We start from the raw sequence: 13,727 nt of genomic DNA, 5'->3' as shown, positions 1-13,727 counted from the left end.
ACAAAACTGTTTTTCGTTTGTTGATGTTATTTGGCCGGACCTTATATTTCACATATTCTAACATACTGTATTCATATAAAAATTCGCAGTATAATAATCGTTATTTTCGGTGTTAAAATCATTATTAAATATTCGTTTAATTAATCTTAAAATTGTGATACAATTACGAAAAACTAACAAAAGAATCATGTCTAGATTTTACAAGGATGTCACGAATTATATATGTCGGAGATGAAAGAACACCGGAGCCTTTGGAATTTTTGATAATCCCGCAATATTGTAACCTAGAGTCTACTATAGCTGTAATTGAACAATTGTAGTTATTCAACCCGATTGTAATTGTTCGAGAGTCGTGATAATGAGCTTGGGCTCGAGGCGACAGTCAGTCGCCGAACGTAGCCGCGGTCACGGGATGAACGCTTTGTCTAACAAAGGTATGGAGTAATTCTATAGCTCTCCTTAAAAGAAATATTCGTGGCGACACGCGACAGTAAACATTCCAACGGTTTCTGTCCCGTAGCTCGCCACACGCAGACCCTATTCTTCGAGTAAGATGATTGCCAGATGTCGATGCGTCTCCGCAGTACATGTTCGGCTAGCTCGAGGGCCCGTTATAAATCTTAAGGTTTAGTTAACTAAAGTCCTTCAAACAGACAAACAGTCTTTGTCCCAACTACGGGAAGATAGGGGAGACATATTTTTCAACGAGCGGCGTCTCCCACTAGCAACTTTCCCTCGAAGGGCGGCTAGCATCTTTTTCTAACCACCGATATGGAGATTGACCAATTAGCAACAACGCCAATTTCCCTTACTTTCTGAACGAAGGCTTTTCTCGACGAATCCGATGATCTCGTGTCCTTAGACACACCCCATTATAGTTTTCCTCTGTGGCATCATCGGGACGGGAAAGGCATTCTCGCTCGCGATCTCATTGATGAAAGGAGTAACCCTTTACGACCAGTGAATATTACGCGTCCGACTTAGATTTTGTGAGTACGTTCATCTATCATCCCGTCGACCGCGGATTCGTTATTGAACCTAGGATCATTGTCATTAGTTTCTCGAGCACCTAATTACCGCGGTTACTTGTCCGGTTCTATAATAATCGTATTTGCACTAGTCAATGTCTTCTCCATTGCATAACGACAACGTGTAACCCAAACGAAGATTCGTTTCACGCCCCTAACCCTAATTCTAATGTAAACCCGACATATATTTTGTATGGCGCGTGCTATAATTTTGTTATCTCAAATTTATCTTCTATTTATATTTCTTTACATAATTTTCACAATATATTTATGAATTAGATGTATTTTCATAACCTACTACTAGCGTTCTACTAGCGAGTTTTCACATGCTCAATGAGATATGTAGTATAGGAAGTGCATAAATATATATTTTTTATGTATCTTCAAACACGAACTAGAATATCGAGCATGTTATCATTTTCCTGTGGATTGTAAAATGATCAACCGTGGTTGATAAATTAACAAATTGTAAAAATTTGTCGATTTGTACTACGAGTGCGGAGTGCGAGTAGTAACGATAGTGAACACACAATTGAATACCCAAACGACAAAACTCCTGAGCTTTATACTTATTTTTACGTGGGTCCAAACTTTATCGATTCGATATAGGCTCCGACCGCTCTGGGTTATTTAAAATATATGTCGGGTTAAGATCGGAATTTTGGGCGCGTGACAACTCTTCGCGTGGACCAGCCATCGTTTCACAAAGCCGAGATTATATGTACGCGTATATACAAGACTATCACAAAGCTTAACAAATAATTAAGTCTAACGAATAATAAATTTGATGAACAATGAAGTTAATAAATAATAAATTATAAGAATAATTAAGTTTAACAGATAATAAGTCTAATGAATAATAAGCTTAACGAATAGTAAGATTAATGAATAATATGATTTACGAATAATGAATTTAATGTACACTATTAACAATGTGTTTGTTGGGTTCAAACGAATCCACGGCCAACGAGATAACTCTTTACTAAGCGTAAAAATAATCTTAGGCACAAAATACGATTGACGAAAATGCTCGAGGTGTCACTCTTCAAGGCAATCGCACGAATGCCGGCCTCGTCTGAAATTTGATACGCACTCGTTAGAAGCATCGAGAAAGTTCCGAACGCCGTTGCTAGGCAGTTTCTGCTTGGAGTTTGGTTATTGATACAATGTATGTCCCATTGTATCGGCACCTCCGAGGTAACCTCACACGTGGCTAGGCCCGCTCTCGAGGCCGCATGCCGCCACAATCACACTTCTCGGAAAACCTATACAACCACTCGTCAGACCTCCGTTAGGCAAAACGTTTATCTCGTGACCGTGGCTACGTTCGGCGACCAATTGTCACCTCGAAGCCAATCTCGCTATCACTAATTTTAAACAATTACAGCTATAATAAAATCTAGGTTAAAGTACTAGAGGATGTTCCGAAAATTTCCAAGGAAAGGCTTCGGCTTTCCTTTCATCTCCGACATATAGGTAGAGAAATAGGAAAGGATAGGGGAAGACGTTTGGATATAGTGGATTTGAAGTACAATTTCATTCGCAAAATATAGCGAACCAAGAAAGAACCGTGGAAAGATTTGGACATTTGTGCGCTTCATGTGACGCTGGAGAGAAGAAAAGGAAAAAGAAACGAGAGGGAAGAGGCCAAAAGAATGAAAAATAAAACCTTTCTTCACAAAAGACAGAAAAGATTCACTATGCATATTATTCGCTTCGCCTTATCGTTATCCACGTACGCACGCACGCACGCACGCACGCACATTCACGGTTTCACCTTATACACTTGTTGTGTACTATCGTATCATTTTACCGACCAGTAGCGGTTGAAAATCCTATGTACTGTCTACCTCTCACTCGGTCGCAGATACATCGTTGAAGCCAGTTTAGACTCTAGCTCTGTTTAGACTCTAGGATATCGCGCGGGAATATACGCGCTTTTTCTCATACCTATAGAAATGTTAACTCAAATTTGGCGAAATTACTTATAATATTTATATTGATATTTATTTGATCTATTAGAATCGTTTTTAGATTAATATTTATATAATATTCCATAATCCATACAATGATTTTCTTCAAGCAAATAATAATTTAATATTTTTTTAAAAGTGTGATATCGTCCAAAACAATCGCTTCTGTGTAATGGAACATTGCAAAATTTACAGACAAAACATATTCTACTTCTTTTCTTTTTTAATTGTGCAAATTCTACATTGGGGTTTTGGGGCTTTTTTACTCCGACGACTAGACACTATGTTTATAAGTTTATGTTTTCCGAAATTTGATAGTCTTTGTGGGTGATCTAGTCTGGATGATCTGCTTGTCAGCTCATAAGTGTTTGCTGTACTAGATATTTCTTCGTCGTTTTCCTTTGATCCACAATCTTCTATCCACGAAATTATCACTTTTTGCAGGAAATTTTTTATATGTATTCTTATTCTATGGCCCATAATCATTCCCGTTGGGGCCCCGGGAGCATCTCCTTTCGTCCCCTCGTAGTGGTGATCCCCACCGCTTGCCCTTCACCGTCGTTACTTCTGAGGTGATGGGCGTGATAGGTATTGAAGGAACACTCGAATATGTTTAACAATAAATATTTATTAACAAAATATATTCGGTGAGTATACTTGACGTAAAACTCGCGGTTATTAATTTCGGTTCGCGGTTCGCGGTTCGCGGTTCGCGGTTCGCGATTACAAGTTCGAACTCGGGTAGATTCGGGTAGATACGATTCGATATGCGCTACGAGTTCGGACGATGATTGCCTGAGATGTCGAGCAACTCGTATCAGTGATTGCTGCCAACTATCAACTATCAATTCGGACAGGCGTCTCGCGACTGACTTTCCGTCACGATGATGCTGGATAGGAAAAACTATGATGGGGTGTGTCTAAGGATACGAGATCATCGGATTCGTTTAGGAAAGCGTTGGTTCGGAAAGTGAGGGAAGTGGACGTCGTTGTTAATTGGCTAAATTTTGAGTTGGTGGTTGGAAAAGGATACTAACCATCCTTGAGAGAAAGATGCTAGTAGGAAGCGTCGTACGTGAGAAAAGCAGATTTCCCGTATCTTCCCGTAGTAGGTGGTAGATTTAGGGACTATTGGGATAAAGACTGTTTGTCCGTTTGAAGGACCTTAATTAACAAAATCCTAAGATTTGTAGCGGGCCCTTAGGTTAACTGAAAATATTCTGTAAGAATGTATCGGCACCTGGCAATCATCTTGTCTTGTATAGGGTCTTTGTGTAACGAGCCACGGGACAGAAACCGTTGGAAAGTTTGCTGTCGAGTGTCGCTACACTTCCTTCTGTTACTGCCCTCTTAGTACACATTCCTTGGTCAGCCGTTCCACCGTCTTCTGGAGACGACTGACCTCACTCTCCAGAAAGCGCACCCTCCTCCGCAGATATGCGCTGCCCGCGTGTTCATGTCCGTGAATCGGTTAGCTGTCCTTCTCGGTCCCTTCTCTTTCATCCGATTCCATCTTTATATCCTCTTTCCGCGCGTCGTCGCCGCCAACGGCACCGTCGCGGATGCAGAGACGGCAGAGATCGGCCATTGTTGAGGCGACGGCGGAGGTGGTGGTGATGTCACGTAAAATAACAAAATAAAAAAGGAATTTGAGGTGAAAAATAAAAAAAGAAAACTTTATTTTTTTTTCTAACATCAATACACTTTACAATCTACTTCCGAACTCTAGGCGTGACTGTCTAAGACTGACTCTTATGATTTTACTTTCGATCGGATCCGATTACTTTCTTTTGTCATCCCTCAACATCCTCATCGTCCATGCATTTGTTAGGCGTCCGCGATCGTTGCCACGTGCTCTTTCTTCTAGAACCTTCGGTGGAAGGACCGTTGGGATGTTGATGGTTCATTAGGCACTTCAGCGATATACATTGTCGCCGAGTGCCGCCACATCTTTATCTCTATCGTCAGTCCGTCGGATTTGAAGTATGCCGGTCGTGACAGTGACCACGTGCGCCGTTGGAGTTCAGCGCTGGACGCTTTCGCCCTCCATGAGGCCAACCCTGACCCAGTAATCTTCCAGTATGATCGCTTGCCGAGCGCGTTCACAACGGTCGAAGAGGAAGAACACGATGACATTTCGTCGTCGAATTGTTGCAAAAATTCCAACTCTGCGTTATTTGTAAAAATCTGTTTCTGCTTATTACTTGCGAGAAAAATGGAGTTTCCATACATGGATCAGTTGACCAATAGTCGTAGAGAGCATTCATTTTTACTTGTCTCGTTAGAACTGCTAGGCCTAAAAATTTCTTTATTTCTGTTCATTTCTTTGTTTGTGATGTAATTTTCTATTTATCTATAACTTAATAATGATACCTATTCGGTTCTCTCACCAGATACTCATTAAAAGAGTCATTTCTTAGGGACATATATATGTCGGATCACGATTCGAATTTTGGGCGCGCGACGACTCTTCATGTGGACTAGCCATCGTTTCACAAAGCCGAGATTTTATTTACACGTATATACAGGTCTATCACTAAGCTTAACAAATAATAGGTACAACTAGTAATAAGTCTAACAAACACTAAGCCTAATGAATAATACGATCTACGAATAATTAAATTAAATAATACTATTAGCAATGTTTGAGTTCAAACGAATCCACGGTCACTAAGCGAAACTAACTTAGACGCAAATGCGATCGTCGAAGATGCTCGATGTATCACTCTCCAAGGCAATCGCAAGAATGCCAGCCTCGTGGAGATTTTTCTCCCTGTACGATTGCATTTTGTTTTCTATACCCGTTTGGAAGCATCGAGAAGGTTCCAAACGCCGTTGCTAGGCACACTCGTTGGAAGCATCGAGAAAGTTCCAAACGCCGTTGCTAGGCAGTTTCTGCCTGGAGTTTTGATTACTAATACAATGTATGTCCCATTGCATCGGCACCTCCGAGGCAACATCACACGTGGCTAGGCCCGCTCTCGAGGCCGCATGCCGCCACAACCACATTTCTCGGAAAACACATACAACCACTCCAGACCTCCGTTAGATAAAACATCCATCCCGTGACCGTGGCTACGTTCAGCGACCGATTGTCACCTCGAACCCAATCTCGCTTATTACAAATCTTAAACAATTACAACTATAATAAAATCTAGGCTAAGGTACTAGAGGATGTTCCCAAAATTTCCAAGGAAGGGCTTCGGCTTTCCTTTCATCTCCGACATATATATATATATATATATATATATATATATATATATATATGTGCGTGCAATGGTAAATATGACGACTTATTTTACGAGTCACTTAGATTATCAATAGATATCGCCTACTTTACAACATGCGTGTATGTATATATTGTTAAACATTAGGTGAAAGTTATATGCACAGTTATAAATGTCATTTGTTTACAGGTGGATAGCGAAAGTATTTGGTTTCGTGAGTGGCGTACAGGTGCTTTACAGTTCTATGGTCTTACGGTAGCAATCTTACGGATTGCTATTCCTTGGAATAAAAAAAAAATTCTTTCGATGTCTGTCAGATTTTTGTAAACGAACATGCATGGAAGGATTTTCTGCAGAGATTCAAAATGCTCTCTGGATTCCTCGTGAAACGTCTGGACAACATCTACATGTTCTTTCATCCGTCGTTCAGAGAATGGTTGATGAATTCGCCATCAGTTCTATACACACATACAAAAATAGTTAATATATATATTATATATTTTTTTTTCTTTTTTTTTTTATATATATATGTTTCATTCGGACCTGTTCCTTGTATGAATACTGTATCTCTGTATATAATATAATATATATAATATGTTATGATTATGTTAGTTGTTATTTATTATATGTATTTTCCTTAACTCTCTCCCCTTTTTTTTGTTGTTGTTTTTTTTTTTTTATTAGTACCTAACATAACTATTATGATGCTGTATTACATTCTATTGGCTATTATTTGTATGTGAGCGCGACGAATTTTTCAACATGGCCGCTCGCGTGTATCTTTGGTATGGCGTTGGTTTAATGTCAACAGTAGCGTGTCGTTGAAATAGTTAATTAATTGTTAATCACTATAATTTTACTTAGTAATGTTTTTGTAATATTGTTTTGTGTTTCATGATATTGTCTGTGTCAATACCGTGTGCTACCTTAATGTGATAGCATGGATTGTATTGTTATCGAATTTCGATAGTCATTGTTTTGATTATACGTGACTTGCATTTATATAAGTCTTGTTTAATTTAGTTAATGTTTTTTGTGTATTGTGTTACCAGATATTTTGTGTAGCGTAACTTTATTCTTTTGCACCGAGTTCAGTCATGTTGTTAATATTTAGTTAGTCTATCTTGATTAATTTCTAACCTCTTCCTGTGTTTATTAACCTTTCTTATTTTCCCTATTAATTTATTACTGCATGTACTTGCTATTTGCTATTATTTTGTGTATGATATGAATTGGTTTCTTTATTAGTGATTAAAATCTACTTGTTAGATTAACATTGTCTGTAATTCTTCAGATTCTACTCTTTCGTTGCTGCATCACCTACCTGGATCGTTCCCGCAACATCATCCGATTCTTTGATATGCCTTGGATACTTACTACGGCTGCCTTCTACTACGGCTGCCTTCAATCGTCTTATATCTGTGGTCATAAAGGTGGTGTTTAATTTATTTAATTTTATATATATATATATATAATGCATTGTATGTGCGACCACTATTGTGCATTACAAATTAACATCACAATACTACGTAGATTAATACATAACCAAATATCCCTTTACTCCGGTTACATTTATTACTAACTCTCAATTAATCTATCTTGATTATTTTCTAACCGCTTTCTATACTTTATCAACTATTTTATTTCTTCTTGTTAGTCTGCGAAATTCATGCATGTACGCTTCATTGTATGGTGATTAATTGTTCATGAGGTAAGTTGCACTTTCACCGTTTTAGTTATTCGTTGAACTAGCTCGTTTCACATTCAAACAGTAATTGGAGCACTTGTAATAAACTTCTTTTCTTTTCAGGTTTCCGCCATCTGTGTTGTTCGATGAACAGTGCAATGCTTCCACAGTATTGTTATAACATTTAGTACTGTTGTATTTTGCATTAAGGCAATTGAAGTTAATTGGTTCATTTAATTTTCAGCTGGCTGTTGTACATGGTGTTTCGCAAACAGAGATCCATAACCTATTTTGCACGTAAACCTTCTCGTATGATGATTACTTGTTCACAAGGTAACTTTCACTTTCACTCTTTTAATTTTATTGAATCAACACGTTGTATATTCAAACAATAATTGGAGTACACATGATAATTTTCCTTTTTTTTTTCTTTTTTAGGTTTTCGCTATCTGTATTATTCGACGAACAGTGTCACACTTCCTTTTGATTTATCCACAATATAGTTATAACACTTAGTAACCTCGTATTTTGCACTGAGACAATTGAGACTAATTTATTCACTTATTTTAGGTAGCTGTCGTACATTATGTTCCACGAACAACGATCCATAACCTATACTTGCACGTACACTTTCTTGTATGTTGATCACTTGTTCACAAGGTAACTTTCACTTTCACTAGTTAATTGTTCATTGAGTTAACACGTTTTATATTTAAGCAATAATTGAAACACATATAATAATTTTCCCTTTTTCCTTTTAGGTGTTCGATATCTGTATTATTCGACGAACAGCACTACAACATACACTACTGCACTACGTTGCCCACTGAAATCACTTTATTCATTGTTTATTTCGATTATGCGCTAGTTTTAGCTTGTTTAAGTGCACTGTTCGCGGAATCCCTTTTACTTCAATCTTGACGTTTTGGTTCTGCAGGATTTCTAGCACTTTATATGGTCCAGTATATTGATCGGAGAATTTTCCTTTACTGGGTTCTTTTAGTAAATATATCGAATCTCCTACTTTAAAATCCTGGGGGTTGATTCGTCGGTCGTAATATTCTTTTGATCTTAGTTTGGATTTTATTAAATTTTCTCTTGCCATTCGTTGTACGGTGTTAATTTTATCGAACAGGTCTTCGAGATATTCTGCGTATGTTGGTTCCATGTTCTCTTCGATTATTACTTCACCAGTAGGTTCTCTGGCTAAATGTCCAAAAACTAATTCGTGCGGGGAGAATTTCGTTCCTTCGTGTACAGAGGTATTATAAGAAAACATAGCTAATTCTACCCATTCGTCCCAATTTCTGGAATTTTCAATGTATAATTTGAGATATTCAATCAGTACGTGGTGAGATCTTTCGATTGAACCGTTACTTTGTGGATGATATGCCGTCGTGGTGTATTGTTTGATGCGGAATCTCTTTGCTACTTTCTTCATTTGTGAGGATGTAAAGTTCGTTCCTTGATCAGTGAGAATAGCTCTCGGTGATCCGAAACGACAAATAAATCGCTTTACAAAAGCGTCCGCTATCTCGGCTGAAGAGATTCCTCCTAGTGGAATCCCAATTGAGTATTTTGTTAATAAATCTTGGATGGTTAATATATATTCATTTCCCTTTTGAGTTTTTGGTAATGGTCCTACAATATCCATACTAATTTTATCGAATGCTTTACCTGGTGTGTCTGTAAGTACCATTGGTTGTTTTGCTTTTATTCTTGCGAGTTTCTTTAATTGACATTCCTTACATGTTCTTACGTAATCTTGAATTTCCTTTTTCATATTTTCCCAATAGTAGTGTTGTCGTATTCTTTGATAAGTTTTGGTAATTCCTTTGTGTACTGCTACGCTTGATTCATGTTTTTCTCGTATTATGTTGTTCCGCGCTTCCACAGGTGGAGTAATTACTTCTCCAGTGCAAATGGTGATGGATAAGGTTTTTTCCATAAATATTTCCTTTAATTTTCTGATTGTATATCGCCAGGGTATTTCCTCCAAGTTTCCTTTGCTAATGCTAAACGAAGTTAACTGTTTTTCATTTACTACGTCTAATAGAGATCTTAGCGAGTTTAATAAATTGTCTGGTGTTATTGGAATATTTCTATTTTCCTTTATCGGTAGGGATACAATGTATTTTCCGGAATCGTAATTCAATCTTGCTTTTTCTAACATTAAATCTTCATAACGAGGCAATTTTCCCGTTTCCTTCATTTCTAAGGCTCCTTTATCTATCGGTTTGCCGTGTATATCTATAAATACTACTTTATGGTCACTTACTCTTGCAATTGAGTCTCGGGTTTCCGAAATTTTTAGTTCCGCAATTATCGTAGGTCTCGTGTCCTTTTCTTGTTGTTGAATTAGTTCTGGAACTACAGTGGAGGTTTCTTTTTCGCTTGTCGTGTCCGTGTCTTCCTTTTCTCGATTGGTTATTTCTCTGTCTGTACTTACATTGATTTCTGTTAGTGCTTGGTCTAAATATTTTATGGAGGTTTCTTCTATTGTAAAATGTTTTCGGGTAAAACCCTTTCCTTGGTTTTTGGAATCACTGGGTTGAGGCAAGACGCGTGGTTTGGCTTCGAATACGGGAGAGTCTTCCGTTGACGTGTCTATTTCGAATCTTTTTGGGACAGGATAGCGAATCGGTGAGACTTCCTCTCTCTTTCTGATTGGTAAACAAACTTCTGGAGGGTTCCTAGATAATGCGTCTGCGTTTGCGTTCGCTCTGCCTTCTTTGTATACAATATCAAATTCAAAGTCCGATAATTTTAATTTCCATTTCCAAATTCTAGAAGTAGGATCTTTGATAGAATGCATCCACACTAAAGGTTTATGATCGGTTACGATAGTAAACTTTCTTCCGTAAAGATACGGTCGGAAGTGCATTGCGCTGTAAACAATTGCCAGACACTCCTTTTCTATGGTAGTGTCACGTCGATTCGGGGTAATTTCACGTTCCGCACGCAAGGTGAGAAATTCGTACTTAAATTTTGATTGTTATTAGAAAATTTATTGAACACTGACAGAGTAACAATACAGAATGGTCAAACAGCACAGAAAAGAATGTTCTTACAACGACTCGAGAGGTACTTTTTTATATCAAGGACCCGGCTCCTGTGGAGGGGCTATCGCTGGATGCCGGTCACATAGGGTTTCTATTACTGCTTAGCCATCATTTTGCTGACCAAGGTATGTGAGGCATAACCATCCTTTCGTTGCGTTCTCACGACCACCGTGACATTCCCCCCTCCTTAGCTTCGCTTTGCTCCGCTAAAGCGTAAGGCTCTGGTGGGGCTTCTAAGTTGAATGATCCCCTCATCTTCGTCTTCGGTGATATTTTGGAAGGTGACCGTCCTTGGTACTGTTGATGTTTGATCGATCCTGTTTACGCGAGCGGTAGGGCAGAGTATTTTGATACGTACATTTTTAGGAAATGATCGGCGTAGACATTCGAAAAGTTTACATTTGTACATTACATATATTGTTCCTAGTCCTAGGGCTATGATTCCTAATATTTGTAGTGTGGATATGCCATATTCCTTCAATGAATTTATGCGTCGCTCAAATTGCAGGGTACTGATTTGTGTTTGTAATGTGTCGAGGTTGGCTTTATATTGGTTAAAATTGTGAGTTACTTTTGGAGCTGTTTCTAATATTTTCTCTAATATTGGAACATCTGTTTCTTCGAAGCTGTATATGCTATTCTTAAATTTGGTTTCGTAAGAGATATTTTTATGTGATCCTCCTATTTTCATAATATTATGATCGTATGTGATTATGCACCCGGTTTTACTGCTAATTAAGCTTGGTTGTCTAATTTCTAGGATTTTATGTGTCTTACATAACACGTCGATTTGTACATTTTTCGCAGGAATAATAATATAATGGTTTTCCGTCTGCAAAGGTACGAACGTCAATTCTTCCAGCTTGAAGACAGCAGTCGGGCAAGTTTTGACCGTCTGTCGATTAGTAATTAATTCTGATCTGCATTCAGGTGAATTGATTCTATTGTGACTCGGTTGAGTTCTTTTACAAATGTGGATGATTGCCGTTCGTTTACAATATTTGTTTAAGTAGTGACTATCGACAAAGGTGTATTGTTCTGAGTCGGTTAGTATCAAATCAGTTTCTATTACAGGCGCAATGAATACAGAGTTTTGTTTGGAAGGTATCGGGTAAATTTTAGTTATTTTCCATTCATTGTTTTCCAAAAGCGGCACAGTTATTGTATATATAAGTTTGTTATCTCTTATCCATACCTTTAGTTTGCTTAGATCTAGAATTAGTTGAAAGTTTTGAACTGAAGGTTCGATATGGTTAGTCATAAAGTTTTGTCTCGTTATTTGGTCAAGTGTTTTTAAGAATTGTTCAGGTTCTATAACTTGTGGGTTTATGATTCCTTGTTTCCCTAACATAACAGTGTTAAAAATTTCGTCGATGTTTATATGGAGTTCTGATATGGTAGATTCGGTTTGAATTAATAGGGAGACTAATATTTCGTTTTTTTCATTGTGGTTTTCAATCTTGTGTATATCGTTGGCTAAGTTTTCAAGTTGATTTGTTTTGGTATTGTCTAGCACGCGTTTGATGAGTGCGGTTTGGTTACTAAGAATTGTTTTTATTTTATTGTTGGAATCAAATAATGTATCGATGTTCTTGTTAATGAGTTCTAAATCGTTTTCGTCGAGAGTTCCGAATAAAGTTTTGGATACTGAGCCTATGACATTGAGCAATCCGCGTTTGCTTTTATAAAGCAATAATAATTTGAGTTGCCGAGTCAGGTTTTGAAGATTTCTGTACTTAAATTTTAGGCTGCTTATTTCTGGTATGTAAGCGCAAGGTGGTTTACATTGACGGTCTATTAAATCTATTACGCGTTGTAATCTATTAACTTGGTCAATTGGATCGTTAAGGCCTACTATAAGGGTGATATCTATTTGTTCGTTGTACAGATAGCAATTGTCAATGTGTTCCAGGAATATGTTGGCGTAATTCAATGGTTTTACTTCTAGATCGCTTCTAATGTACTCGAGTGTTATGATGATCCATATTATGGTCTTCTTCCTGAAAGGTAGGGTTTTAGCCTGTTACCGTGGATTCTTTGCGTGTGACCGTTGGAATATTCGATAAGATAGGTGGGTGGATTGGATGAGAGGATTTCTGCAGGTCCTAGCCATTCGTGGTCTAGCTTGTTAGTTTTGTGATCGTTATGTACCCATACTTTATCTTTTACTCGGAATATCGTCTGTGTTTTAATAATTTTTCGCATTTGATCCCTCTGGTATCGCTTTTTGTTAGATTCGGTAACTCGTCTTGCTTTAGCTATATAGGCGTTGTGTCGATTTTTCCAGAGGTTAAACAATTGTTCTCTGGTTAGGCTAGGAGTGGTTGATATTGAGGATGGCATGTTAGCTTGTCGTCCAAATGTTAGTTCGAATGGGGTATGTCCGGTCGTCTCGTGTACTGAAGTATTATATCCCATGCATATTAATTTTAAGTTTTCATCCCAGTCGTTCTGTCGGTCGGTCGTACAAGTTCGAATAAGGTCCTTTACTACGGCATGCGTTCGTTCAAGGGATCCGTTAGATTGTGGATGGAAAGAAGTGGTTTTTATGTGTCGGATTTTGAAAGCCCTTTCAAATGTGTCCATCAATTTACATACGAAATTTCGTCCCATGTCCGTCAGAATACTTTTTGGTGCGGAAAATATGTACACATAGTGATCCAAAAGTTCGTTAATGATTGAGTTGGCTGTTTGGTCTTTTAAGGGTATGAGGATGAGATATTTGGTTAATTGATCTTGGATAGACAGGA

The 13,727-nt window shown here is 37.9% G+C and overlaps 1 protein-coding gene across 1 annotated transcript; it reads right to left on the bottom strand.

The window, feature by feature from the left end:
* Positions 1 to 11,076: 11,076 nt before the first annotated feature.
* LOC117215903 lies at positions 11,077 to 11,668 on the bottom strand. Its single transcript, XM_033462466.1, has one exon. The coding sequence runs from the start codon at positions 11,666 to 11,668 to the stop codon at positions 11,165 to 11,167; it is 504 nt and encodes a 167-aa protein (XP_033318357.1). The 3' UTR covers positions 11,077 to 11,164.
* Between the last annotated feature and the right edge of the window lie 2,059 nt (positions 11,669 to 13,727).

The sequence above is a fragment of the Bombus bifarius genome, unplaced genomic scaffold (genome assembly GCF_011952205.1).
Source record: "Bombus bifarius isolate JDL3187 unplaced genomic scaffold, Bbif_JDL3187 scf7180000009855_frag, whole genome shotgun sequence".
NCBI lineage: Eukaryota > Metazoa > Arthropoda > Insecta > Hymenoptera > Apidae > Bombus > Bombus bifarius.
This window is presented reverse-complemented; position numbering and strand designations above follow the sequence as displayed.

Excerpts from the sequence above, each read along its gene's own strand:
- LOC117215903 (XM_033462466.1), bottom strand. The coding sequence starts at position 11,668 with ATGAAAATAGGAGGATCACATAAAAATATCTCTTACGAAACCAAATTT.